Source organism: Penicillium taxi, assembly GCF_028828555.1.
Source record: "Penicillium taxi strain IBT 34144 chromosome Unknown utg000001l_segment0_segment0, whole genome shotgun sequence".
NCBI lineage: Eukaryota > Fungi > Ascomycota > Eurotiomycetes > Eurotiales > Aspergillaceae > Penicillium > Penicillium taxi.
The window spans coordinates 3,056,289-3,083,092 of NW_026643203.1; the positions used below are offsets into that span (position 1 = coordinate 3,056,289).

General features: G+C 46.8%; 12 protein-coding genes across 12 annotated transcripts; 4 read left to right on the top strand and 8 right to left on the bottom strand.

The window, feature by feature from the left end:
• Window positions 1–78: 78 nt before the first annotated feature.
• Window positions 79–3,041, bottom strand: N7495_001110 (uncharacterized protein; the record flags this gene model as incomplete). The annotated part of the gene is made up of 4 exons (XM_057203780.1): window positions 79–1,042; window positions 1,096–2,462; window positions 2,521–2,708; window positions 2,780–3,041. The coding sequence occupies 4 exons, from the start codon at window positions 3,039–3,041 to the stop codon at window positions 79–81; spliced, it is 2,781 nt and encodes a 926-aa protein (XP_057067853.1).
• A 436-nt stretch (window positions 3,042–3,477) lies between these two features.
• Window positions 3,478–4,872, top strand: N7495_001111 (wax synthase family protein; the record flags this gene model as incomplete). Its single annotated transcript, XM_057203781.1, has 1 exon — window positions 3,478–4,872. The coding sequence occupies one exon, from the start codon at window positions 3,478–3,480 to the stop codon at window positions 4,870–4,872; it is 1,395 nt and encodes a 464-aa protein (XP_057067854.1).
• Window positions 4,873–5,590: 718 nt separating this feature from the next.
• N7495_001112 (RIX1/PELP1 family protein) lies at window positions 5,591–7,925 on the bottom strand (the record flags this gene model as incomplete). The annotated part of the gene is made up of 2 exons (XM_057203782.1): window positions 5,591–7,525; window positions 7,593–7,925. 2 exons carry the CDS (start codon window positions 7,923–7,925, stop codon window positions 5,591–5,593), a joined length of 2,268 nt encoding a protein of 755 aa, XP_057067855.1.
• A 550-nt stretch (window positions 7,926–8,475) lies between these two features.
• On the bottom strand, window positions 8,476–9,121 carry N7495_001113 (uncharacterized protein; the record flags this gene model as incomplete). Its single annotated transcript, XM_057203783.1, has 3 exons — window positions 8,476–8,756; window positions 8,819–8,837; window positions 8,897–9,121. The coding sequence occupies 3 exons, from the start codon at window positions 9,119–9,121 to the stop codon at window positions 8,476–8,478; spliced, it is 525 nt and encodes a 174-aa protein (XP_057067856.1).
• Window positions 9,122–9,139: 18 nt separating this feature from the next.
• On the bottom strand, window positions 9,140–10,105 carry N7495_001114 (uncharacterized protein; the record flags this gene model as incomplete). The annotated part of the gene is made up of 1 exon (XM_057203784.1): window positions 9,140–10,105. The coding sequence occupies one exon, from the start codon at window positions 10,103–10,105 to the stop codon at window positions 9,140–9,142; it is 966 nt and encodes a 321-aa protein (XP_057067857.1).
• Window positions 10,106–12,334: 2,229 nt separating this feature from the next.
• Window positions 12,335–16,034, top strand: N7495_001115 (uncharacterized protein; the record flags this gene model as incomplete). Its single annotated transcript, XM_057203785.1, has 5 exons — window positions 12,335–12,340; window positions 12,420–12,543; window positions 12,619–12,945; window positions 13,003–13,619; window positions 13,677–16,034. The coding sequence occupies 5 exons, from the start codon at window positions 12,335–12,337 to the stop codon at window positions 16,032–16,034; spliced, it is 3,432 nt and encodes a 1,143-aa protein (XP_057067858.1).
• A 383-nt stretch (window positions 16,035–16,417) lies between these two features.
• Window positions 16,418–17,240, bottom strand: N7495_001116 (complex I NDUFA12 subunit family protein; the record flags this gene model as incomplete). The annotated part of the gene is made up of 8 exons (XM_057203786.1): window positions 16,418–16,466; window positions 16,527–16,609; window positions 16,647–16,668; window positions 16,754–16,823; window positions 16,882–16,962; window positions 17,023–17,029; window positions 17,113–17,133; window positions 17,190–17,240. 8 exons carry the CDS (start codon window positions 17,238–17,240, stop codon window positions 16,418–16,420), a joined length of 384 nt encoding a protein of 127 aa, XP_057067859.1.
• A 159-nt stretch (window positions 17,241–17,399) lies between these two features.
• Window positions 17,400–19,104, top strand: N7495_001117 (CDP-diacylglycerol--glycerol-3-phosphate 3-phosphatidyltransferase; the record flags this gene model as incomplete). Its single annotated transcript, XM_057203787.1, has 3 exons — window positions 17,400–17,639; window positions 17,695–18,047; window positions 18,105–19,104. 3 exons carry the CDS (start codon window positions 17,400–17,402, stop codon window positions 19,102–19,104), a joined length of 1,593 nt encoding a protein of 530 aa, XP_057067860.1.
• A 212-nt stretch (window positions 19,105–19,316) lies between these two features.
• Window positions 19,317–21,040, bottom strand: N7495_001118 (damage-control phosphatase ARMT1 family protein; the record flags this gene model as incomplete). The annotated part of the gene is made up of 6 exons (XM_057203788.1): window positions 19,317–19,547; window positions 19,608–20,467; window positions 20,538–20,650; window positions 20,717–20,847; window positions 20,895–20,965; window positions 21,019–21,040. 6 exons carry the CDS (start codon window positions 21,038–21,040, stop codon window positions 19,317–19,319), a joined length of 1,428 nt encoding a protein of 475 aa, XP_057067861.1.
• A 538-nt stretch (window positions 21,041–21,578) lies between these two features.
• On the bottom strand, window positions 21,579–22,562 carry N7495_001119 (uncharacterized protein; the record flags this gene model as incomplete). Its single annotated transcript, XM_057203789.1, has 3 exons — window positions 21,579–22,172; window positions 22,231–22,357; window positions 22,420–22,562. Coding segments are annotated over 3 exons (864 nt in total), but the record flags the coding sequence as incomplete, so codon positions are not given.
• Window positions 22,563–23,163: 601 nt separating this feature from the next.
• Window positions 23,164–24,751, top strand: N7495_001120 (glutathione synthase; the record flags this gene model as incomplete). Its single annotated transcript, XM_057203790.1, has 2 exons — window positions 23,164–23,453; window positions 23,512–24,751. 2 exons carry the CDS (start codon window positions 23,164–23,166, stop codon window positions 24,749–24,751), a joined length of 1,530 nt encoding a protein of 509 aa, XP_057067863.1.
• Window positions 24,752–24,995: 244 nt separating this feature from the next.
• On the bottom strand, window positions 24,996–26,494 carry N7495_001121 (ribosome biogenesis protein LTV1; the record flags this gene model as incomplete). The annotated part of the gene is made up of 2 exons (XM_057203791.1): window positions 24,996–26,424; window positions 26,475–26,494. 2 exons carry the CDS (start codon window positions 26,492–26,494, stop codon window positions 24,996–24,998), a joined length of 1,449 nt encoding a protein of 482 aa, XP_057067864.1.
• Window positions 26,495–26,804: the final 310 nt, after the last annotated feature.

Here is a 26,804-nt window from a genome sequence, read left to right on the forward strand (position 1 = left end):
CCGAAACCTGACTGAATGAAAGAGAATCCCCCCGGCTAAAGAAGAAAATAATATAACATCATACTACGGACTGCAGAATCAACCCAGAAGAGTCGCCAGATCGGCGATACGAGTTGCCCGATCTTCATATCTTTTCTTGCCTGTCTCGCGGAAAGCAGACAACATAAGTTGTCGCTTTCGCTCTTGGATTTCAAGCACTCGCTGCTCGATGCTGCCCTCCACAATCAGTCGCCACACAGTAGTTGATCGCTTCTGGCCAAGTCGGTAAACTCGGTCAACAGCCTGATCTTCAATGGCAGGGGCCCACCAGCTGTCACAGAGAATAGCTTGATTGGCGGCTACCAAGTTGAGACCAACACTGCAGACACTGAGACTAGCAAGAAGGACTGTACACTCAGGGTCGTTGCTAAATGCGTTGATAGAGTTATCACGCGCACCAGATGGCATGCGCCCATCGATGCAAACAAACTTTATTCCGTGTATTTCAAGATGGGGCCGCACAAGATCCAGGAATGAAGTCCATTGACTGAATACCACGGTCTTAGTGCCAGGTTCTTGACCTTGTGCAGTGAGGATCTTTACGAGTGCCTCAATCTTGCTGCTAGGGTGATCGGGATCAACGGCAACCGAGTCGTCTTCGCCGCCCTCAACAGCGGGAGAAACTAAAGAGGATGTGTCTTTTAGATCTGCGCGGCAGAGCGGACACTTAGCTTGCCGCTCAATCACTTGCTCAATACAGCCCCGACAGTACGCATGAGCACATGCAGTTATGACAGGCTGGTCAAGAGTGTCGAGGCAAATGGCACACATTTCCTGGCTCTCGATCTGAATTTGCAGCATTTCCTGAAGCCCCTTCATGTTCTCTGGTGTGAGCGGAACTACCTTTTGCTTATCCAGCATTTCCAGGATTTTAGTAACTCGATTTCTACAAAGAGCCCAGTGATTGCAAACTTGGCGCATACGCAGAAGAACCTCCAACAGATGTGAATAGCCCGCGCCCTGCTTGTCCTTGTAATCCAGAAGAGCACCTTTTGCCTCAAGCCTAGTAAGACTATTAGTGAGAATTCAGGAAATATGAATGGGATGTAATCATACTGAAATGCACTGTATTTTTCCAGTTCATGTGGATGGAACTTGATGTGAAGGACCCGGGAAGTCATTGGTGGTAGACGCAAGTTGATGAAGTTCATATCCTTTCTGCGCCGAAGGCATATGGTCCCCATCAGGGCCTCAAGAAGCAAGCGAGCTTCAGGATCGCCAGCCATCAAAGGCCGAATCAAGACGCTGTTGAATACACCCTTGTCCTCCAATCCGCCGCTTAACTTCAAGAATCGGACCTGGGAGTAAAGGTCTAGGAGGGTATTGATAATGGGGGTTCCAGTCAATGTCCAGCGAGATTCGGCCTGTAGGCTACTGGCAGCAAGAGAGGCTTGAGCGCGAGGGTTACGAATGACGTGACCTTCATCAAGCACCACCCGGCGCCAGTGAATGGAGAAGAGATCGCCAGTCGGCTTTTTCTCCGGTTTGTATTCCTTGTATGCCTTGGCAAGAGCCCCGTAGCTGGTAATCACCACATCGTAATTTGCTAGATTCTTCGACTCCTTTTTGGCAGAGCCGTGATAAATCAAAATATGCGGAGCAGTTTCTTTTCTAGTATGATCCTGTATCTGATTTCTCCAGTTGCTCATCACACCGACCGGTGCAATGATGAGAGTAGTTTTACTTGAATCTGATTTTGTGCTTGAGGGAGTCGGGTTGGCTAAAATTAACGATATTATTTGAATTGTCTTGCCCAGCCCCATATCATCAGCAAGGATGCCGCCACTAGCAAGTGGTGGCGCAGTGTTGATAGTGAAGTTGGTCGCCACATTGGTGAAGTTGGTTGATCCATCGCGCTTCCATAGTTGAATGACAGCATCGGAGCCTTTTTCGGGAAGCTTAGGTGATTCCTGGCGAATCATCCATGCTAGACCCTGTTTCTGATATGGCAGTAATTCGGTAGAGAGACCCACGGGAGTATCAGCCATTGGCATTTTCTGCAGATCCGATTCTGTCTGCCCAAAGGTCTCCACTACCTGACCAATCTCTCTGGGGTTGAAATGGCTGCTCTGCTGTAGAAGCTCCTCCATGCTTTCATTGTTATCACCAATCCCTGGGATTGACAGGTTGGAGAACTGAGAATCATCGTTTTGTTGCCATTGTTCCTTAGCCTTGCCCAGAGCCATTGCACGAGCCTGTTTCGCGGCCTTTTTAAGAGCCTGTTCTTGCTCTTTTGCCGCTCTAGCCTCCGAGAGTTCGTATTCAGTGAGGTCACGGACAGGAAGCCTATCCGCTTGCATTTGCTTTTTGATGGCTTGCCGCTTTATGAGATCACAAGAACCATATAATTTCAACATGACTGGGCAATCATACACCTTGATCCTGTCTGTCAACACAGCCTCCACAAGAAGATCCCCATTATCCTATATCACTCATTAGAAGAAGATCACAAGGCGAGTATGGGGGTCTCGAAAGGTTTACCAAGTATTTTGCAAGCTTCGCAGCTACCTGCCGTGGGATGTGGCCAATTCCTACACCCATCACGTTGAAGACCTTGATTGCATTTCGATCATACTGATTCTCGGGCTCTCTCTTTGGAAGTACACGCTCTCCTTTGACTGCAAGCCCCCTGTAGTACTGAACCCCCACGATTTTTGAGGGTAGAGTACCTATCAAAATTGGTTAGGTCTCTGTGCACAGAAGTGTACTCATATATTAAAAAAACTATTGGAATACAAACCATAGAGGATACTGGTTGCTGATGATGATTCATTGACAGCCTGGGTACTCTCAACAAGCTCCGCAGCCCGCTCATCCTCATCATCGGCTCCGGCAACCTGGGATAATTGGAAAAATCCAGTGTTTTCACCAAGTCGCTGGCCGCTGCTAAAAGTTTCAGTAGTATCGGGTTTGGATTCTGAAAAGGATACTGTCTGTCTCTGTTTAGATGTGCGAGGACTCTCATCTCCCGGCACGTCGACATCGGCCTTGCGTTTGGGCATGTTGACGAACTTTGATCCCTGCGAGATCAAGACTAGTGGTACGTGCCAATTAAAGTTCGAAGATCATTAAACAATTCTCGGTTACTCGCCATCAATGATTTCAAAAACGCATGGTAGAGATCAAAAGAAATACCAATTGTTGATCAAATGTGCTCTAGCTCGATAACGATAAGGAGCCTTGACACGTGGTCACATGACTTGACACCAAAAGGTACATCAGTCTGTACAAACATTCGGCATCAACTCGTAAGAATCAGGGTGAGTCAGGGTTTTTGATATCAGTTTCCTGATAAATGACGTGACTTCCTACGTAGATTTACTTTCAATGTCATTTTTATGATATTTTTGCCGTGATATCTACTACCATTGATCTGTACTTGGTGACGAACAGGCTTCCGGAGCTAGTGGCGCCCATCTACACGACGCATTCCCCGCAATGCACTTCTCTAGAACACTTGTGCAGAACCATGAACAGGAGCTCGATGTCCTCTTGCAAGATGGAACCTACAAGCCAGTCTTCCTCTACCATCTCGTTCTATTCCACTGTTTGCCCCTTGTAGGGTTGATTATCCCCTATCGCCGAGGCACCCGATTTGTACGGCCATTCATCTTCACCCTTTGTGTGGGGATTGCTGTCGAGGCTATTAGGAACCACCGCGCTCTCCTAGGTGCAGGTGGATATGTGGTTGGCTTAATGACTGCATGGTGGCTAGTGTGGTCAGCTACTCTGTTTATATTTAGTGACGTCGAGAATGACTTTTGCCGGATCGAACGACGATCTGTAGCTAGTTATACATCACATGATACCACGGTTTTGAATGATAAGTCCACCTCAGTCATCATTGAAAAAGGCTTCCATTGGCAATCCTACCCTGCTAAATTATCACATCGCGTTGACTGGTGTGCCGGACTTTTGTTCAACCTCCGAGGCCCAGAATGGAATTGGCGCGTTACTCGCCTGGGTCCTCTTCCTCGATCTGTCTATGCACAGCTACATTCACGCTTCATATCAGGCGAGATACATGCGCTGGACGACCACATTGCTATTGATGGGAAAACTCGTTTACGTGATGCCTTCTATACTTTTCTCAAGGCATATTTGGTGCTGGACATACTGAAGGCGGTGATGATGCGTGACCCGTACTTCCGAGGCGAAGATACTATTCAAGCAGCTCTTCCTTTTCCACTTTTCTACTTTGGCTTTTTCCCCTTTGCCGCACGATTCTACCGCTGCTTTCTGAGCTGCATGGGCGTTTATGTCGCCCTCAACTATGTGACTTCACTCAACCCGCTATTTTTCCTAGGGTTGTCTCGATCATTCCCCAGTTTATCTCGCAGCCTGACAGCTGCTCCACTCGATGAGGCCTGGCTATATGCTGAAACCTTCGGCCCTTTTGGATCATCCGTCCTTGATCATGGGCTGGGAGGAGTTTGGGGCAGGTGGTGGCATCAGCTTTTCCGTTGCGGGTTTACTGCTCCCACTAGGTGGATTTTCTCAATTCTTCCAAAGAAGTGGAGTAATAATCTCGGAATGAAGCGTGCAGCTTCTGTAGTGATTGCATTCTCAATAAGTGGCTTCGTACATGCTTGTGGCAGCTATACACAAATTACGCACACCCGTCCTATCTACGGGCCATTTTTGTTCTTTTTTATGCAAGGTATTGCTGTTGTCGCAGAGAACATCTTTCAGACTATCATTTTCCCCAATGCTCCTATCTCGAACACGCCGCGGTGGTTACAGCGAACCACCAACGCTGTGTTTGTGTTCTTTGGCTCCTTTATTCTGGGCCTTTCATCGCAGATGACTTTGCCAGGGGCGGACTATGGTTAGTTGAACCAATTCCGATCAGTCCCCTCCGAGGCTTAGGTATAGCCAATGGTGGGGGATGGTGGTGCTGGCAAGGAACATGGTTTCGTTACTGGAGCGATGGAACCTACTGGGGCAGTGGAATCAGAGCTTGTTAGACTTCAGAGACTGAAATGGGTGATACAAATAAAATACATAAATTTGGACTTTTGAAGACTCACGACATTGTATAGTATTCTTCTCCGTAGCCAAGAAAACAGACCAAATATGACGAAATTAAATATGACTAGCTAACCATTCGAGTGGTAAGTACTTAGACGTAGATCCGTTATCAGTAATTTCCAGACGAAATACTCTTGTCCGACACTGTATGGCTCAGTGGTAAAACAGAATGCCGTGTCTGTAAAATAAACTATTGAGCTTCTATACTTCTAGACTCGAGTATAGAATACGCAGCTACCACCAAGTCCTCTAGGGGTCTAATAATTAGTGGACTTAATAAGGATTAAGCCCCCTGGTGGGTAGTTAGTAGATCATACAATTCTCCCCTTTACTTTATTAAACCTGCATCATCAACCTTCAATGATGAGATTTTTCTAATTTATGGTAATGAAATTATTTCAGGACTTTCTTTCAATCTACTAATCAGAATATATAGGCACATGTAGTCTTGACAAGGCTCGTAAAGCTCGCAATTTACACCTTTCATCTCCTGATGGATATATATTCTAATTTGTGAAAATCAATCCTCCATGGTGACGTCTTCTTCGTCATCTTCCTCATCAGTATCCGGGTCAATGTTCAAAGTTGGAAGTTCATCATCGCTATCCTCCTCGGTCAACGCAGGTGTGGCTTTATTTTGCTTTTGCGGTTGAGATACAGTGGTTGAGACTTGAGCCACAGCAATTCGGCTGCTGGAAGTAGTCTCTTCGATGCGTGCTTTTTTGGCTTGAGCGGGAGGCTCTGTTGCCACCGAAATGCTAGGCAGTTGAGTGGTGGACTGCTCGAAGTAGGTTCGCTTATTTACTGGAGACTTCACTAAGGACTCGCTTTTCTTGGTTTCAGCCGGGATACTGGAAGGTTGCGTCAAGAATTCTGCAGTTTCTGGCGCAGCATTGTATTCCTCATCCACAATCTCATCAGCTTCTTCGTCTTCTTCCATCTCAGTATAGGCATCAAGCTCTGGGGCAGACATAAGAACCGGCATTCTGGGACGAACCAAAGCCTCGACCTCCATTTGTTCAGGATGGCTTCGCACCAAAAGCGGCATGATGCTTGAGCCAGCACCACGGCCCTTGGCAGCTGGAACTGGGTTCAGCACACTAGCCAGCATTGCATCCTTATCATCGGTCAGAATTATCGTGCGGTCGATTTCAGCGCGAACTGATGGTGCAAGAAGCTCCGAAGGAATGTTTGCAAGAATACTTTGCAGAAGCTTGGAAGAGGCCAGTTCAAGCCGAGGGAAACGTGAACAGAATTGAGGGCCCGAATTTTTCTGGAGATCCGGGTTCAAAAAAGCATCAACATTTGCAGTACCTGGAGCTGTTTTTGACTTGGACTTTGAATCAGACTGGGCCTTGGTTTGTTGGCTGTTCTCTCCTAGCTGAGGCAGGAGATCATTGCAGCATAAACGGGCAACATTGGCAATGGAAGCTACAGTCTGCTTGGTCATGGCAGGCCCATTCAGAGATACCAGGGAGCGAAGCAGCTCATACGTGGCCAATCGAACCTCTTTGCTAGTCTTCTCATTCCGGATAACCCAGGTAATTTGTTCCACCATGGTCTGGGTCAATGGGGTCGTGTCAATCTCCAGCACAGCGACAACATGAGCAAGCAAGCTCATGCTGGCGGCATGGATGCGCGGCAATTCAGTCCAGAGCATCTCACGCTCATCCCGACTGATCTGGGGATTGATCTGAACCCCAGTTTGAGAGCTTTCATCGGAAGGAGCAATTACAGAGGTGAGCCGTGATGTCACGTCAAGAATAGAGCCTAGAGGAATGGCAACCGCAGCAGTGGATGGCATGGTAATAAAATTCGACAGAATTTTCATGAGGATGATCAATCTGTCAATTCCGGCGTGCATTCCACTCCACGAGGAAAGTCCTAGAGCATCGACACCCTCATCGGCCATTTCACTGCTGTAATTTGGCCGCATGTGAGTCAATGTCGCATCGACAGACTCCCATTGCTCGACAATAGCACGGAATACATGATCAGTTGCTCTGTGAATAGACAGTACAGTCGATCGACAATCATCAGTCCAGCCAGCACCCGACTTATCCTTCGGCGCACACTTGTGAAGAGATGCAAATACTTGTTCGGCAGCATTGACAACAGGCTCCGGGTAATAAGCAGGTGAAGCAGCACTAAGAATTTCAGTTACCAATGATCGAATTTGGGAGCCAAAGGGTCGGAAGATCGTGGGATGACGAGGAATCAATTCCAAGATGGCATGAAGGACGGTTTCCATGAAGCACGTATTGTGCTTGGGCGTCCGGGTAGATCCTGAGGGAAGTTTCACAAGGGTCGAAATCAAGTTAAGCGCAGCCGTGACGAATCCTGGCATATGCGGTGTGGTGATCTCACGAACCAGAGTCGGATACTGGTAAGTAAGGTGAAAGATGCGAGTTAAAGTAATAATGCACATCTTGCGTGTCGAAATAGGGTCCGGTTTCTATAGACGAATCAGGAGTCAGTTTATTAGAAAATCCACTCAATCTCCTAGATAACGGGCTACGTACCGCCAGAATGGTGATCAAGTTGCGAACGATAGGCTCATATCCTCGTAAGATCTCCCATTGACCCGCCTCAACCGCGGCTTTAACCAGAACCACAGCAGTCCATCGAGCTTCAATACTACGGTCCTGTAGCAAGCTGGCTAGGCGAGTCTTCAACTTGTGTATCTGAACGACATGATCCGAGTCGGTCTTGGCCAATTTCTGGTTTTGAGGCGCAGACAAAAGCTCGGCGCAATCACTAAGCGAGGTCGCCAGGAATGAAGCTATCGAGGGCAATTGCTCGACAGGGGTGGTGGTTAGGCGATGCGTGACAGCACGCAGAGTAGTTGTGGTCATGTTCACGACTCTGACGCAAATACTCTTGAGAATGTAAAAAATGTACGTATGGGAGTATTCCTCGATCAAGAAGTTTTTATTTCTTATCGATAAGAAAAGCTTGGGCCATAAGCAGTGTCTTATGTAAGTTATGTAAGCGCTCTAAAGTGAACTAGTTAAACATGCCAAATCTTAACGAACTGTTATTTATTTAATAAATGGTAGTTAATAATTCCCAAGCCTGACTCTGCCATTCAAACAGCAGTTTGGAAAGCGCCAGCTATTAATATCTAAACCTTTTTTCCATATTAGGTTACTGGATCACAAGGGATTGAATGGTAACTTTGCCTTTTTTCTATGCCGGGGCTTTCCTATTTACACATCTAAAATATAACTACAACAGATTCCAATACTTATTACATTAATACATCAGCTTGCCATTTCAAATTCATAGCTTTCAGTAGCCTTTTATATGAAATACACCAGGAAACTAACGGCGTTCTTCAAGGACCGCTTCATCTGGAATTCACAACATCCGGACTTCACAAGCCCCACTAATACTTTTGATATCCTAGAAAACATCCTCAATTAGAGTGATGTAGCACGTGTCGGACCTCACACCTCCTGCATGAAGAATACCAGCAAAACGCCCGTCGATCTGCCAAACTAAGGATCCAGAATCTCCAGGCTCGGCGAATAGCTTGGCAGGTGGTGAGACGATGCATTGCTCCCATGTTAAAACGCGATTTTGTTTGCTCTCATCTGAAGGATCTTGTACTTCCGAAATCTTGAATTGCTGGAGACTACCCAGAAACCATGAATGAATCCGCTCGATCTTCCCACTTTGAACACCTTTTGACCATCGGTGATGTTAGAAGATCCCCCAGGCGAACAAGATAGAGATTTGATATCACCCCTGCCGTAATCGAAGAGCTATCAAGAGTTTTAGTATTGCAATTATGATAAGTCGCTAGATCAAAAAGTAGACAGACCTGTGGGCTTGCTCCGCGCTTTCTTATATCAATAAGTGCCCAGTCCAGTATCATGCTTCGTTGATCTTTCCTTGAGCATGTTCGTTGGAGTCCACTTCCACAGAATACGTGTCCTAGCATGTAGCATTTTTTATTGCAGAATTGAACCATATGGTTAATAGCATCGTTCCTGGCTGCATTATTTTTGAGGTTCTGTTGCAAGTGACGGATTTCGGAAGGTATCATGAAATATTCATAGGAACCTTATTGAATAGACTTGTCCCTTTTGAAGAGCTCTTGGAATGATTGATCTTTGAGGCTTTCTTCAAGTTCAGCCTTTTTCATTTCAATAGACCTGCTGATATCTTTTCTTGAAGGGTGGTCGATTCTCAGAAGCTTTTGCTCCGGGCTTGGATCCTTTGTAAAATTCGGCCATACTGGAGAGAATTTCCAAATTTTCAGGGCTATTTCTGAATCTTTGATGCGCGGCAGGTTGTCCCGATGCGAACCTTCTCTCGGAGGATAAACGGCATGAAAACATGTTAATGCGTACATCCGCCATTTCGGGGAATTTGCCCAACGAAGCTCAACATTTCCCCCCAGGGTGGAGCTTCCTGTACTGCAGTTGTGAATACCGATGCTTACACCGGGTAGGACCTGCTTTCTACATGTTTTCCAGTGTAATTCTGGGCCCTCAACTAGTTTTCTCATGTTGTTCTTTATGAAAAGAACCTGGACATCTGGCTCTTGGTTCATGGCGAGAATACCAATGATCTTTTGCGTTGAGGTAAAGAATTTTTTAGTTGACTGTTCCTTAATTCTAACAAGAACTGTGATAGGGTTTCTTGTGGTTTCAGCATCAACTCCGTAGTGCCAGAGCTCGAGTGCTGTCCAATCATCCATCTGACAGCTGCCAACAATCTCATCAGAAATGCTATGCCACTTATTGAAAATCGATTTGCTGCTCGACACAGGGTAGCACGAGGGGTGTAGGTCCAACTTTTCTTTGATTAGCTCAATTGTGATACCGGGAAAGGTATCGCGTAAGTTTCGATAGATGTCTTTTGCAGCTCTGTATAGCGCTTCCGATGAAAAGTCCTTTGAAAGAACAACAAAGACTGTCGGAGAAGGTTCAAGCCCAGGATTCACTTTTGACATAGGACCCAGTGTATCGATTGACTTGAACTCAATGTTATACTTCACCAGGATTTTGGTAGCCTCATCGGTCATGAATTCCAAATTGTCATAGAACTTTGTCGTACGGTTGTAGGTATCGCTCACCGAAACACAGTACGCAGGAAGTGGTGTCTCCAAAATTTAGTGAAAGCTTCATCTCCATCACTCTCATTAGGCAGATTGTTCAATTGATCTTTTTGAATGATTTCAAGGTAGCTGGACGTGGAAAAACGTCACTCAATTCTCAGAACATGTGAAATGATGAATAAGCGGCGGCATTAAATGCTCGCCTCCACTCAGTATCAGCTTCTGGAAAGACTGAATATGAGACATCATTTATGGAAGGTCCACAATATGGTGAGGATTGAGAAATTGCGAGACAAATGATCTGGGCAATGTTCCAAAATGCGGGGTGTGAGTAAGAAAGCACTTTTACCAAGCCGTGGAAATCGGTGGGTGTAAATTATTAAGAGGAAAGTTGCTAGAGAAGAGGTGGAGTACAGAATTCAAGGCTTTAAGTCTATCACTCTATATTAAATTGTTTGTTTGTTTTACCACATCGCTTGATAATGGGGAGTGAAATGAATGTGAATGTGAAAGTTAAGGTCGAATTTGAAATAGAAATTGAAGGAGAATTAAGGTAGCAAAGAGCGGGACCACCTGCTCTATTTCGGGACTTGAGAAATCCATCATGATCGATGGCCAACGATCTTTAGTAGACGGAATGCTCGAATCTCGGAGTTTCGGGGCCCCAAAAACTGAGGGCGTGTGAGCTGAAAGATAAGAAGAATTAGTTTAAGGCGAGGTGTAAGCAGTACCGACATACCTTGTAGCATCCGATGAACTATTCGAGACGATTGTTACTCCCATCATTTTAAGAAATTTGATGGATCATGGAAGATTATAAAAAAGGAGCCTGAAGAGTTGTGGAAGGTAAGGGAGATGGTGAAAGGTAACAAATTCAATCTAAGTATTGAATATTGAACTAGGCTACTTTAGGTATATGCGTAATAATAAAAATGAGGCTCGATGGATAGGGTCTATCACGTGATGATAAGGATCGCTTAGTCAGCGAGCCAGACTGCAGGCTGAAGTCATAATACCTCTATGGCGAGGGAAAGCTTCAGGGTTGTATAGCCGGGCAATGGAAGAAAAGGAATATTCGCCAATATTTTCCCTGTCCAAGTTGAGGTCCCCGCAATTTTCCTCTCAGTAAACAACTTGTACCATTGACTCGATCCTCCCTTACTCCCGAGGAAGCCCATTTCCTCGAAAAATTCAAGTGCTTCAGATTCCAATTCAAATTTAGATTCACCTCTATCAACTTCACTTCACTTCTCATGTCTAAGTAGCCTATGCTTGAAGTCACGACTATTTAAACACATCTTCAAGCCAATGGGTTCCGCCTTATAGTATTTTCTAAGCACCAGCGTATATTGAATTGTAGTAGAATTAAGGTCTTTCTGCTCTTATCAGCGAGGCAACTTGTAATTCGCGCTCCCCTGTATCATGAAGAATAGCCTTTCTGATCTCGCACGAAGCAATATTGGAAATCATGGTGCAAATTCGTCTAATGCCTGGGCTAAATGAAGTGCTTCCTAGGAGCTTACATTCTGAGATATGAATTGATAGACCAATCAAATAAAATACGCAGTAAGGTTACCCCCTAAACAGGAGTGTGGCTCCTAGGATGAACGACCATTCTAGTGAAATCCGACATTGATTGATGGGATAATGTAAACAACCTATGTGGGAAGGGACGGGACTAGTGTGTTGCATTTTATTGAGGTGCTTACTCAGTGAGCAAAAGCAGCGAGGAAGTGAGCACTAATACAGAAGAACAACGCCAATAATGGCATAGGAAATCTGGTACCTAGGTGGTGTTGAGGGAAGAGGACACATGTATGATTTGCGAGCACCTGGGCAGGTATCTACAACGTATATAAATATATGATACACCTGCGTACTTTATCTACCTAGGTGGGTAAATTTTGGTCTTATTCATAAGTTATTAGGTACCTAAGAAAAAGAGAAGTATTCTGAAAAAGCTCTATATATCCCAAGGTTGTCTTGAGCATCATCACTTGACCCTTAATTTTGCACTCAGGAGTAACAGGGGTTGGCGGGTATTAGGAGGAACTATGGAGACCAGCCGTCATCATCACGTGACTCTACGGAGGGCGATCATTCTCGGCCCTGACGATGTCGCGTTGGTGAACTTATACATGGTTTCTTCTTCATCTTCATCTTCTTTCGTGCATTATTTTGCAATCCCTTCAAATAATGGTGGTGAGCTGTCTCCCAATCCCTCGACCACTCCTATCGATCTCGATCTATGAACAAGTATCACCTAGCTAACATGACCTAGGGAGGAAATGTTGAGAAGGGACAGCGATATATCGCGTCCTTGGATCAAGCACGAGCCCAGGGTAATTGGGAAGAGGTCCCCGAATTGATTCGAAAGGTCACAAAACACGCACCGCAAAGAACCTGTATGTGCCTTAGATGGGCTCAAGAACCCCCCACCGTCTCGAATACTGCGCTAACGAACAATTTCAAAACAAAAGGTTTGATCCAGACCGCCACGGCCGAATCTAGAGTCGTTGAATATCTTCAAAAGAAGAGCAATGCTGAATCATCATCACCTCCTGATCTCTCAGGCCTGATCCCCACTTTATTGACGACAATTGAAACCAACGATGGAACCCCGCAGGAGATACTCCAAACGCAGGTCTGCTTGGGCCAGATACATTGGACTTTGAACGAGCCTGGACTTGCAGCAGGACGTCTACCAAAGAACTTTACATCAACTGTGGAGGCTCTGTTGTCGACCGAACATCAGGGCCTATCTGCATGGACCGAGGTGTGCTTGATGAAGGGATGCTACATAAAAGGTGTGTATAGAAGTGGCATGTAAAATTGTCAAACCCGATGTGCTAAATAATTTACAGCATGTGCGCAGGCTACGGGCACCACAATTGGAGAGACATTGGAGACCTTTGCCTCCCTAGCAGCATGGCTAGAGAGCGGACAGCTCACCGCAAGTTCCAACTCCCAGTTCTTGAGCTGGGCTGAGATGCTGCTCGGCAAAGGCGCCACAATGGCCAGCGAAGAAGCACGCAAGGTTTCACCCTACTCTGATCCCCGGTATGTGGAAATTGCTCTGCGATTGTTTCGTTTGTGGTCTGTGCACCCATCTGTGAAGCAAGGGCTGCCTTCTCCTAAGGTTGCTTATGCCGACGAATCTGACCAACCATCGCGCACTTCCATCTGGAAAACATACTATGCATTCCTGACATTAGTCCTGCAAGATGGACTGCTCTATGTACCTCCCCTTGACGGGCCAGAACGCCCGCAATTTGCCAGTGAACTTCGTCGTATTGAAGGTATTTGCGAGGGCAATCTCCTCCGAGAAGCCAAGTTCCCCGCTGCTCATTCCGATAACTTTCCTGTTGAGAAATGGGTGGAGCAGGTCATCGGTAACTGGGAGGTCCTTTGTGGCCCGCGTTGGCAAGACCAGGATCTTGGCGAAGGAGGCCAAATTTCCGTTGGGCGCAATGTTCTAGATGCAAGTACTACCGCTAGTTGATTGTTTTCCTTGGCTGTACTAACCTTTTCGTTACAGATTCTTTATCGCGCCGCAACCAAGACATACCACTCGCCCCTCATTCTGCGTCGTTTATTCCATGTTCACTCATCCCTGGCGGACTTTGATCTTGCTGTTCAAGCCCTTAATTCTTACGTCGAGATTGTGGTCTCCGCTAAGGATAGGGCTGAGAGTGGGGCCGAATATGGAGAGTTGGAGAAGGATGAAATTCTGCTCAAGACTCTTGCCGAAGGTATAACTCTGTTGGCATGTCTTGGTTCATTAGAAGAAGCAGAAAAGGCCAAAGAATTGACGGAACTGCTCAAAAAATACATCGACAAGCAATTCAATGCTTTAGCGGACGACCAGGTAGTGCTTTCACAAGATGCTTCACCGGCTGCGTCACCAATCATACCGCCTGACGTTTTGGCCGCTGCTTACCGCGCAGTTGGAGTTGGCCTTGCTAACTGGGCGAGCTACACTCCTCTGAATGAAGCACGAGATGAAATTCGAGTGGAAGCCATTGAATATCTGGAAAAGAGTCTTGTCCCCGAGCTGAGTAACGAGTTGAGCTACGCCTCTCTATATACTCTTTCTCTCACTCTTGCCGAAAATCGGGATCTAGATACTGCGATTAACTATATCAAGTCCGCACTGACCTCGCACCAGTCATCTGGTGTTTCAGAAGATCTGCCTATAGAACGGGATCTTGTGCCTTGTTGGCATCTACTGGCGTTGTTATTAAGCGCAAAGCAGGAATTTGATATTGCAGAGAGGTCATGCGAGGCAGCATTCGAACAATTTCCTCCAGAATTATTTTCAAAGAACTCCCGCGAGAAACGCTTGTCGAGACATGGTCCAACTGGGACTAAGCGTCCGCTGGTCGGTCAACTCCAAGGTCGGGAGAAGGAGCGCATTGTTGAGACTCGTATCACGCAACTTGCTTTTGTTGAAGTTCTCGAAGGTCCTGAAGCTGCTGTCAACCAAAGTGGGCAGTTGTTGAGTTTGTTTGCCTCGTTGTTTCAAGACTTGAACCTTGATCCCGAAACTGGAAACGCCTCGCAGTCAGAACACTTGGTGCCCCCGAAGAGTTCCGCAGGAACAGTAAAAACATTCCGTGGCGGCATATTTAATCGGCACAGATTATCCCAGCTGCCAGATCGCCGAGCGGATCGATTTACTAGCGCTCAACCTTCCATTCCGCCTGTTCCGACTATTAATGATGGTGTAAATGGCACAGATGCACCTGCCATCCAAGTTACAGACGAAGATCATCCTCAGTCATCTTCAATTGTGAGGTCAGACTCGAAGCGATCAAGGAAACGCAGCAGCACCTTCTTTCGAAATGAGAAACCTAAAGGACCGGAACCTCCGCTTCCAACCGAAGGAGCACCTCCAGAGACAGTTGGTATTGCAATCTCAGGAAACTCTGCTCCTATGTGCATCGAACATGCTGCACATAGTAAAGAAGCACCCCGGCCCAGTTCCCAAAAGGAGCAACTTGCCCCTTCTGGCTATGAGAACCAGATCCCACAGCAAGATGAGCCAGCGTCTGTTTACCATCGCTTCAACTCTCCTACAAACGCAAACATCAAAGTTCCTCTAATCCAATCTAAGAAACATGCCCTTGCCCTTCTTGTCAAGATTTGGATCGTCATCGCTGGTCTTTATCGTCGAGCCTCATTATTTGATGATGCTCGCGAGGCCTGTGAAGAAGCCTGGAAACAGGCTGCTCGGGTTGAAGCATTATCGGCTTCCGAGGAGTCCTCGGCGCGTTCACTTAGCAAACGTAGCTGGACCTCAGCGAAGAGCTCTGAAGAGCTATGGGCGGATGTATTTGCCGAACAGGGACTGTTATCTCAGGCCCAATCGCGCCCTCATGAGGCCATAAGGCATTTCGAAGATGCGCTTTTGCGTCACTCCGAACATCCAACAGCCACTATTGGCCTCTCCAATCTCCTACTCGACATTTGGGACCAAACAATGCCAGCTGAGCCAAAGAATGCGGACGTAGAACTCAGCACCTCGCGTGCCTCATTGTTGTCCGAAACTCCGAAGTTGAGATCGGTGAAGGCCGTATCCACTGAAGAAATGAAGATTCCTGATGTCGCAGAAACCCTGCTGCCAGTCGAGGCATCTGTGTCTCCACACGATGTCGACCCTAAGCACCTTCATCGTCTGGCAGCTCGGGATCGAGCGTATGCTCTCCTTTCTGCATTGACCAAACTCGGTAGCTCATGGGATAATTCTGAAGGGTGGTATGCCCTCTCTCGCGCCTATGAAGCAGGTGAACAGGTGGAAAAGCTGAAAGAGGTTCTGTGGTGGTGCATCGAACTCGAGGATAGTCGGCCGATTCGGAATTGGTCGAACATTGGATCGGGACTCTATGTGCTGTGAAAGGCAACGGGTCAAAAACCTGATCACTGTTGGATTTATGCCTTCTTGTAACTATCTATTTGATTTTCTGTCGGTTAATGCTTGTCTCTAGTGCTGTTGTCTCTTTTCGCAATAGCCGATATACCATGTCCACTTTACGGATACACTGCGGATTGGAGCGTGACCAGGCAATTCAGCTGGTAATTTTTGAAATAGATGTATGTGTTTTTTTCTCAAAAATTTCTGAACTATACTTTCTCATAGAATCACTGGTAGCACAACTTTATGTACAGTACTCACAAGCCCAGTTAAAGTGCTCAGAGAGTATTAAAAAAAAAGGAAAAACAGAAGCCAGTCAAAATGTATGCAAGTTGATTTCAATCTGCTAGATCACCAGCTTAATTTTAGCGAGGAGCAGCAACAGGAGTCCAGGCAGAGATCTTAGGACGGGTACTGTAGTATAAAGTTAGCTAATATAGACTAAAAACCAAGAAAATGTCGGTAAGAACGTACGTCGAGTAGGTACGGTAAGCAGCACGGGTCTGGGTAAGATTAGGGCGGTGCTCGGGGAGCTCCCATGGCCGCTGGCCACCGGGCTGGAGCAATTTATCCACAGTTGGGGGGAGCATCAACCATGTAGGAGATCCAGGCATGCCTGTGTCAACCGATTAGTTTTGGAATATAGCCTCCAGACCAAGATCAATCCATTGTTGGTCTGTATAAAGCGGCACGAAACTCACCAGCCAGGCTCAATCTCGGAAGGCTCCCAGTTAGGGAAAGCGGTCTTGTAGTCGACCCATCGTGTGCGGACTGTGCAGAGGAGGTCAGATATATGTTTTTCATTTGCTAATGCCTTAGTTTTCCTTACGAGGCAGCTCCTCCGTCACGTTCTCGTAGTACTTGTTGCCGAAGCGATCGGTGCCGATCAGGGTTCCGGCTTTGGTATCACCTATAATCGCGCCCAAGTCAGTCATCTGCTACCTAGATCTACAGGGTAAGGACAGCATACCGATGTTCTAGAGTCCGTCGCAAGGCTCATAGTTAGTTTTCCGACCGTTCCCACCGGCTTATATCGTGCGCTCGCGAGCGATTGACGTACCTGCATCTGGTGACCGGCTTCCTACACATGTGTTTTAGTATTCGGGCCATTGACATGATAAAAAGTATGCGACAAACCTTGAGGCCAATTCGGCGCAAATTGCGCAGTGAACGCAGAATGGTCGACATGGTGGTGGTGGAATTGGAGGGGAGAGTAGTGATGTCCAATAGATTCAGATGTGAAAGTAAGGTAGGGTCGAGGTTGTTTGCAGTGTTTGCATACTGTTCTGGTCTCCCATTCCCGATTTAGTAACTCTTCCTGTAGCTTCAATTGTTCAGTCGCAAGTGATGTTTGGTCGTATTGGAGGGCAAGCGCTTCGTATCGGAGTACGTCGCCCTGTCTCGCGTCTCAAGATTTGTGATCGCAAGTTCTCCGCCAATACTGTGCCAAATACCCCTACCACCACTGCACCGTCACCTCTCGGAGGAATTACCGTTGAGCTTGATCGCATCGCGCCTCGATTTGAGATTTCAGCTTCTCAAATAACAATTCTAGACTCGCCAGCAAATTTCTATACGACATTGAAGGTGCGATGTTGGAGTATATCCCGTAGATTCTGGAACTAACTTGAAAATTATCCAGAACAAAATCCGCAATGCCCGGCGTCGTGTGTTTCTGTCAACACTATATATTGGCAAGACCGAGTACGAGCTGATTGAGACATTGTCTGAGGCTTTGCGTGACAATCCCGACCTCAAAATTTCAATCCTCACCGACGCCCTTCGAGGTACTCGAGAGACTCCCAATCCGTCATGCGCCTCGCTGCTTTGTTCGTTAGTGGCCGAGTATGGACCAGAACGCGTAAATATACGAATGTTCCATACGCCCAATCTCACTGGCCTGAAGAAAAAATGGATCCCTAGACGCATAAATGAGGGCTGGGGGTTGCAGCATATGAAGCTGTATGGTATAGATGACGAGATCATCCTGTCAGGGTATGATACATTTACGTTCAAGCCTTGCGGTAACTATGCGCTAATCTCTTCACATAGAGCCAATCTATCCCAAGAATACTTTACCAATCGTGTTGATCGGTATCATGTGTTCGACTCCACGAAGTTGACTGAATACTATGCTCGTATCCACCAGACGGTCTGCAGCTTGAGTTTTCAGGTCCTTCCAGACCAACAAAACAAATCCGGCTACCTCCTAAATTGGCCTAAAACAAATGCAGCACCATCACCACTGGAAAGCCCTAAAAAATTCATAGGACACGCAACAACAGCTTTGAAGCCGCTTATTGAACCTCATAGCAACGAACCGGCTCCCGCGCTCTCTTCGAATCAGACTTTTGTATACCCTGTTGCGCAGTTCACTCCACTTCTCGAATTAGATACATCTACCGAGCTTCCTGTTGTCACAAGCATTTTGCGTCTTTTGTCTGAATCATCTGCATTTGCAGGGGCTCGCTGGCTCTTTACAGCAGGATACTTCAACATCCACCCCTCCCTGTCTTCTTTGTTGATTTCTAGTGTTTCTAATGTCTCTGGTGCCCACTCTACTACGAAGGGTACAGTTTTGACGGCCTCTCCATGGGCCAACGGATTCTACGGTTCTGCTGGTATATCAGGCATGCTGCCTGCTGCTTACACCCACCTTTCAGCACGCTTCCTCGACCGAGTTGCGGCCGCTAAAGCAACAAACTCCATCCAACTTAAGGAATGGCGACGAGGCACCGTTGGCACGCCAGGTGGATGGACTTACCATGCAAAGGGTCTCTGGATCACTCTTCCAGGTGAGGAGTTTCCCAGCTTGACCATTGTTGGTAGCAGTAACTACACAAAACGTAGCTATAGCCTTGACATCGAGGCTGGTGCTTTGGTTGTGACCAATGACCAGGATCTGAAACAGAAGCTGGGTGAAGAGACCAAGCGACTGCAGGAAAACGCCAATCCAATATCGCGTGAAGATCTGATGCACACAGAGCGACGCGTTGGTTGGAATGTTCGGCTCGCGATGTGGATTGTTGAGAAGGTGGGTGGGGCACTTTGATATACTGTATAAACAAGTCTGCTTGTCTACTGTATCAATATCTGTAAACAATATTTCTGTTCGGGAGCACCTATCCGTTTAACTAGTCAACCGGTGGTAACTTCTATGGAGGTTCCTTGAGGTATCTACCGTGTAAAGAATATCTAATGGGTGTCAGAGGTCGTGTATGAGAATCTCTATCCTACCATACTGCTTAGTATGATGGATTACCATCAGACCTTGCCGTCAGAAAATGACACGACAGCCCACTTTCCACTCCACGCCCACTTGCGGGATTTTGAGCCGCCTCCATCGGGCAGTTGGCGAAGCCTTTCATCCTCACCAGCAGGGAGACCGACGACAACATCAGCCTTGCAGGTACGGAAAGCCAGGACGCGAATTCCGGACTTCGGACCCATGGGGCCGATAGCAGTTGTAAATGGAGTTGTTGGGTCCCATTCAGACTAAACGAGGTCAGTAAATTACGCTACCAAGAGATGAAAGAAGGAAATCAGTTTACGTACGTCGTTGGTAAGCTTGCGATAGTTCAGGTCACCCTTGAACAAAACAAGCTCACTCTCCTTTAGATCTTCGAATAGATCTGGTGCCGTGTGGGGCATGCGCCAGTAGCCACCCGGAGAGGTCCAGAAATGGTGCGAACGCATAATCAGCTTGCCATCCTGGTGGAAGCCACTCCACTGATTAAAGAGGAATTTCACATCGGCGGCCTCTTTGTCAGATAGAGGAGGGAAGGTCTTGCCTGTGCCATCGTCGGCCGTATAGAAAGCTTGCGGGTCAACCATTGAGTTGAGAAGATCTGAGAAGTCCCTGGGCGTAACATCAGACACAAACCAGGGGAGGCGCTTGGGGTGAAGGACGACCTCTGTCGCAAGGCCGGTGAATAGGAGATATCCAGCAAGAATTAGATCGACAAAAAGCTCGAAGCCGGAGTTGTCAAGGACGATGTCTACGCGTCGTTCCCCATTCTTCTTCTCCTTGCGCGCTTTTTGCATGACATCGAATGCGGTATCCATGTCATTGACGAGGATGTTTTTCTGAGACTCCTTGCGGGCTTTTGAGCCCTGGAGTTTCTGGATGTCTTCGTATGTGATAGAGGTCAGGAGTGACAGGTCGGTGGCATTACCCCACAGGCAAATCTCGCACATCTCCGAGAAAAGAAGCCTCTCGGCTTGTTCAATCTCATCAGCTGATTTGCTTTCAGAGCTCTTACTGGTCTCTGCCTCATGTGCCAGTTCACGGTACCGAGTGGCAAGCTCTAACACGGCCGGGCGAGACGATTTGAAAGTCGACATCTTCTGACGAGCGAAAACATCATATCCCTTCCAGTACTTTGATAGTGAAAAGAAAGTTTCAATGCGGCGGTCTGTCGTTGGCCGTAATGTTAGCACTAGTATAATATTCGGTTTGGACTTGCAACGATGTTTTTCGCATACAGAGGTAGCACTCGGAGTAGAGCCATGAGACGTTGTGCCAGCTAGGGTTTCCACGCTCCTCTAGCTCCGTGTTGTATTCGGCAATATCCCGCTCGCCATCATCATCGAGTGGACTAGTGAATTTACCAAAAGTCAGCAGGCTGGTTTCGTTTCGATGTCAAAGACTGGGGATTACTCACGTCAGTTGTCGGTTGTGCTGTAGCTCATACTTCAACTTTGCGAGGTTCTCGATGATGCCTTTGCCTTCCTTTTGCTTTTCTTCATCCGACACAGCACCTACAGTCCGGTGGAGATCATCAATAGCACTAGTCTATGAATGTTAATAAAGATTAATCGCCCATTGCCGAAGTAACTGACAATAATGACGGGCCATCGGTCGTTGGCTGAAATCGAGGCAAAGCTCGATGGGTCCGAGGTCGAGTATTGAGCTGAGCGAAGTCAGTTTTTGGAATCTGAAATGAGCAATAAAATCGTCACGTACGGGTTTTTGGGTCAAATTCCATGTTTGAGTGGTTGTTTGAATAAAGTTGGATTGAAGGAGGGGAATCGCGGGGCCGAGAAAGCGGTAACCCGGACAAAAGCTGGAAGCCGAGTAGTGAAAAGTTGGGGACTTTTTGTTGATATTGCACCTTTTTAACGAATAGTCAATCTCAATCTTAATTCTCAATTTCCCCAGCTCTGAAGGCTGAAGCAGTTGGATACCTACGATGTAACGATAGCAGATTCTACCTTAGGTCAAGCTTAGCTTCCATCCTCCCAGTACTATTTCATACTCTCATTCAAACTTGGATTCTTGCAGACAATCTCTCTCCTTGCTTGAGCTCTCAGCCTTGCCACCCTTCCGCCGCTTCCTTTCATCTTGAACTAATATATCTCGCTGTCGTCATGCCATCTTAACAACCTCCATAGCAGGAGCAATGTTCTAAGTATGGAATTAGACAAATTCCTTATTGAACGCTAGGTAGGATCCCGATATGACCCCAGATATGCATGACGCCTTCAAGACTTTAAAAAAATTGCAAGACTATCACACGGTCTTCTTCATTTCGGGCACAACATCCTGCCAATAATAGAGGCCAGAAGGGAACAGCCGCGGCGCATCATGCTCGCTTTATTTGACAGTATCAACCCCAAGATCTGCTCCACGTAGTCATTATGTTCATTCAAAGATAACGAAGTAGGATAAATATCATCCTTGCAAATTTCATGAAGAAGAAGAGCACCGAGTCGATTTACTTCTGCAATGTCCGCACAACTCGTTATGGAATCAATATCCTCATCTGGAACCTTTTGGTCGAGATTTTCGAGAATTTTCTTGAGATAAAAGATATTGACAATTATGACGTGGTCTTTTTTATCTTCCTGAGCCCATGCAAGCTCAGAGACTTGGTTTATCAATAGTAACAAGGAGTGACTGAGTCCCATATATGGGTTCATGATATTGGGTAAATCGCATGGCGCATCATCGACCGCAAGTGCAATTCGAGCCCAAGACCAAGTGGAAGGCGAAATATCGGTTAAGAAATTCATCAATTCCTGACTGAGAACTGATCGACCGGGACGCTCTTGTCGCGCACGTATCATGTCTTGGAATCCTTTGTGTGTGACCCATGATGAACGACTGCAGTCTGATATCTGTAAAGAGTGAGTATTGAGGTAACACTTTTAGGAACGCTGCTTAGATCAAACTAACACAGCATGAGAGCTGACCTAACATCTTATCTAGTTCCCCCTCACTTCGGACTCTATTATCAGCCTTCAAATTAGTAGTAAGATGGCTCAAAGCATGATTATGATGCTCTAACGCTGGAAGCTGATATCTGGAATCCGCTAGTCAAAGAGTGTTGGCTGCAAGGTCATTGGAAAAATGAGGTATATATACGGGTTGTAATAAGCGTTGTCGACAAGTGTGGAGCTGCTGCGAATGATATGCTCGAAGTACGATATTAGTAGTCGATTATATTCTGAGCGTCGAGTATTCACGAGAATTGAGATCAGAATCCAATTTGGAAGCTGGCGAGCCGATCCTCAACTTGTCCTTGGAAATGAATCTCTAAATTATTTATTGTCGTGTTGATATAGTCATGATCCATTTTTCCTAAATAGTAAACAGGCTTGAATATCTACAGAAGATCAAGACTTAACTAGCCTTCATAACCCAGGCAGATACCCAAGTATTTCATGTATAAGCGGCTTGTATTCCAAATCCTTCATATGCGGGGAAGAAAGATAAGGCCTTTCTACTTCAGCTAATTCAGGATTCTTACATATCGTGCTTCCAGTGTTTTAGATCGTAAATATGCCGCTAAAACCTAACTTCTAAGGCTTGAATGATGTATTAATCATTGCTCTAGAATAGCAAAATCGAAACCTTGCCGAGACTCTTGAATGATGCCATTTCCGCCCAATTTTGTTGCTGGCAGAATATCTAGTCTGCCGAATTAAAACAAAGCAGTCTAACGATTTAGAGAAGCGGTGTTCATTTAAGGTAAGCGGTGAACAACATAGCGGGGAAGAATAGTGGGAAGAAGAAGAAAAAGAGTGGGGGGTAAATTGCTGATAAATTGCTCTACTCTGTACTTTCTCCTCCATACATTCTTCTACAATCTGGACGTTTGAATTCACAATGAGTTCAGTTTATGCCAATTACCCTCCGGCTTTATCCCCGGAGCAACAACAGTTCCTAGTCACCGAGACTAAGGACTGGGCAATTCAAAATGGCCTGGCAGTTCGACCTGCACCGACTGCATACGCAGATCCCAATCGAAGCCTGGCAACAAATGCGCCTGTAACACTTTTCCCAAGTCCATTCCCCAAACTATGCTTTGAGGAAGCCCAAGCTCTTCAGACCATTTACAACCAGCTCTATGCCAGAATTACGTGTAATGAAGAATGGCTCGGCAAGATTATCCAAGAGTAAGAAGATGTAAAACAGCCATTGTGGTTTCTGAACTAAGCCTTTTGCTTCGAATAGACTCACAGATGTGGATGATTTCGTCGCAAATCTATGGAAAACTCACCTGACCGTGAAGGAAGAGGGTTACGTGCAATCGCTGTCTCTGGGTCTTTACCGGTCTGACTACATGGCACACGTTACGTCTGACGCTCCACCAGCTCTGAAGCAGGTCGAGTTCAACACGATCTCTTCGTCTTTTGGAGGATTGTCTGCTCTCGTGGGGAAATTGCATAACCACCTCATATCTTCAACTGCAGGTCTCCCAAGCTATCCACCTCACCCTCTCCTTCAATCTGGGACAGTACCTACGAACAACACAGTCGAAACCCTAGCGGGAGGACTTGCAACCGCACACAAGGCATATGGGTCGTCCAAGTCATCTCCAGAGCTTCCATTATGTGTGCTTTTCATAGTCCAGGACGGAGAGCGGAACGTGTTTGATCAATTGGCACTTGTGAAGCAACTCACAGAGCACCACAAGATCCCTGTGTTCCGGGTGACTAGCAACAAGATCCTCGATCAATCATCTATATCTACCTCGAATCCTTCTCGGCCATTGGTCTTCACACCTGCTCACTCTTCATCCTCTGCATTCGAAGTCACTACTGTCTACCTCCGAGCATACTACTCCCCGGATGAATACACATCCAGTCGTGACTGGGAAGCGCGGAGACATCTGGAGCGCTCTGCGGCCATCAAATGCCCTTCAGTGCTGAATCAATTGGCTGGTTGCAAGAAAATCCAACAAGTTCTAGCAGAGCCGACAGGGCCCGATCACCTCTCAAGTTTTCTGAAAGATATTGACCCCGCGCTGATTTCGAGATTGCGTGACACTTTTGCTCCGCAGTATGATATCTCAGCTGCTGGCCAGGGACGGGATTTGGCCCTCAACTCTAAAACGGCTATGGACCATGTTCTGAAACCCCAAAGAGAGGGCGGAGGTAACAATATCTACAAGTCTGAGATTCCTGAGTTCTTGCGTACTATCCCTGAAGCGGATTGGAAGGGCTGGGTTTTAATGGAACTTATTAATCCTGCGGGGAGTGCGGCAAATGTCGCTTTGCGAAATGACGGCGAGGTTCTCCGCGGTAATGTCATTTCCGAGCTGGGAATTTATGGTACAATCCTGTGGGATACCAAGGGCGATATCCTCCACAATGACCAAGGTGGATGGTTGCTGAGAACGAAGGGGAAAGAGGTCAATGAGGGTGGAGTAGCCGCAGGTTTCTCCAGTTTGGATAGTCCGCTTCTTTTCTAGTTGTAGAGTACAATCATCTTGGAATTTATATAAATCAAATGAGAGGTTACAATTGATCGAGTTTGGTTCAACTGTAGGAGCTGTATAATATCACTTTTGTTCTAACCTATGATCAGCCCTAACGCAGATGTATAGATAATAAACCTGGGAATGTATAGAAGAAAGATCCAAACGCCGTATCATGATTGGGGGATTCCATTCAATGTCGTATCATGTGCAGTGTAGTGCAATGCTGTGCATTCATCTATACTCTCGAGCTGTTGCTCGAGAGGCGAGCCGGTCCTAGACCCGAGCGAACTTCATCAAGCATGCGAATGCCAATAGCCTCATTACCATTCTTTCCGCGCTTGTTCTTGGCCCCCTTGCGTTTTGCCTGGGAACTAGTATTATTGTCCCAGCCGGCAAGGAAGTCGTCCATGATGTTGTGGAAGTCGCTACGCGAGACTGCTTCTCCGCTGCCATTAACGAGACTTGGGGCCTGAGATGATGCGGCAGACATGCCAGTCATACCGGTCATGCCTGTGGCGCCAGTCATCCCACTGACCATCGACATGCTGTCGTCGTATTCGTCTTCTTCATCAAGCGCGTACATAGCCTCGACCCGGTCAAACCGATCGTCCAAAAGTCTGTGACCTTCTGTGCGTAACAGAGATGACGATGTCATTGAGTACGCAGATGGGTTAGTCATGGCACCTTTGCGCTTCTTTCGCCGAATTGGGGTACCGCCAACTGTGAAGGCGGTGGAGGCGAGTGTCCGTGTCTCTGAGGGGGCAATTGTGGGAGCAGCTGGCGTGGGAGCCTTGCCAGACTTGGCGTCTTTCTTGAACTTGGAGAATTCCTGCATCCATCCTTGGTCTGAGGGGTGCAGATCAGGAACCGGTTGGTCGTGCTCAGGCATCTCCCCAGGAGCAAGCTCCTCCGAGGCTTCCTCGGACACATCTTCATGTCGCCGGGCGTCGGTGCTATCTGTTTGGACTGGCGCCTTCTCGGTGGCATCCGACTCCCATCCTTCGTCGTCCTCGTCATGGTCAAACAAAGTATCCTCCCAATCTCCACGTTCCATCTCATCTGCCTGCGCGGTGAGTTCACCGAAGATATCATCGTCTTCGTCATCAACATATGCCTCATCTTCCAGCGCTTCCAGGGCCTCTCGTAGTCGTGGGTCCATATCGGGCTGGAAACCTGCAATGGCGTCTGGAATATTCTGTTGGTCTTGGTATGTTGGCTTTCTAACATAAGAAGACGCCGTTGATCGCATGTCTCCGTACTCTGATCCATAAGCACTCTGATCGTCCAAAGAGACCTGACGTAGCGCATCTTCCAGCTTCATGTTCTTAGCTTTTCCCTTCTCTGCTTTGGCCTCGACAAAGTAAGCATCACCACCACCTGAACCAAGTTCACGCATGTGCTGCATGTAATCATATTTGGAGTCATCGTAGTAGATGCCGTAGTTGGCGGCCTCGCCTTCGTTGCGGCGGATGGACTCATCGTGAAATTCGTTTTCGAGTGCGTTCAGATTTCGGGGGCCCTTTGAGGATGTAGAGGGGGCCGAAAGAGCCGCAGCAGGACCGCTGACCTGGTGTAGAACTCGGTCGTCTGCTTCGGGGTTGTGAATTAGCGGGTCATGTTGGGACCGGTGGAAGAGCTGAAAAGTGCTCGCGTTCTTCTTGTCACTGGGAATGGTCAGTTAAAGATCTTGATTGGCAAAATTAGCTTCACGTACATCCACTGGCGGGGCGGCATGATGTCCTGAGCAAGTAAATGACTTGTATGAAAAAGTGATAATCAAAAAAAAGGAAGAAAAAAAGTGGGATAGAAGACATAGTCACGTGCGTCTTATCGCTTCCTGGCATCAACTACATCTACTTTTCTAATCATTCAAGTGAGGTGAGTGTCATGATGCTTTGCTCAAATCGTCCAAGTAAATAGTGAATGTAAAAAGTATTTTAAATTGGTTCAATACTTAAGAAGAACTTGATGTAATGATAGTTACATTTTCAAATAGATTAGAAAGGCGCTGAGTCAGCCTTATCTTATCCGTGTCTGAATAATC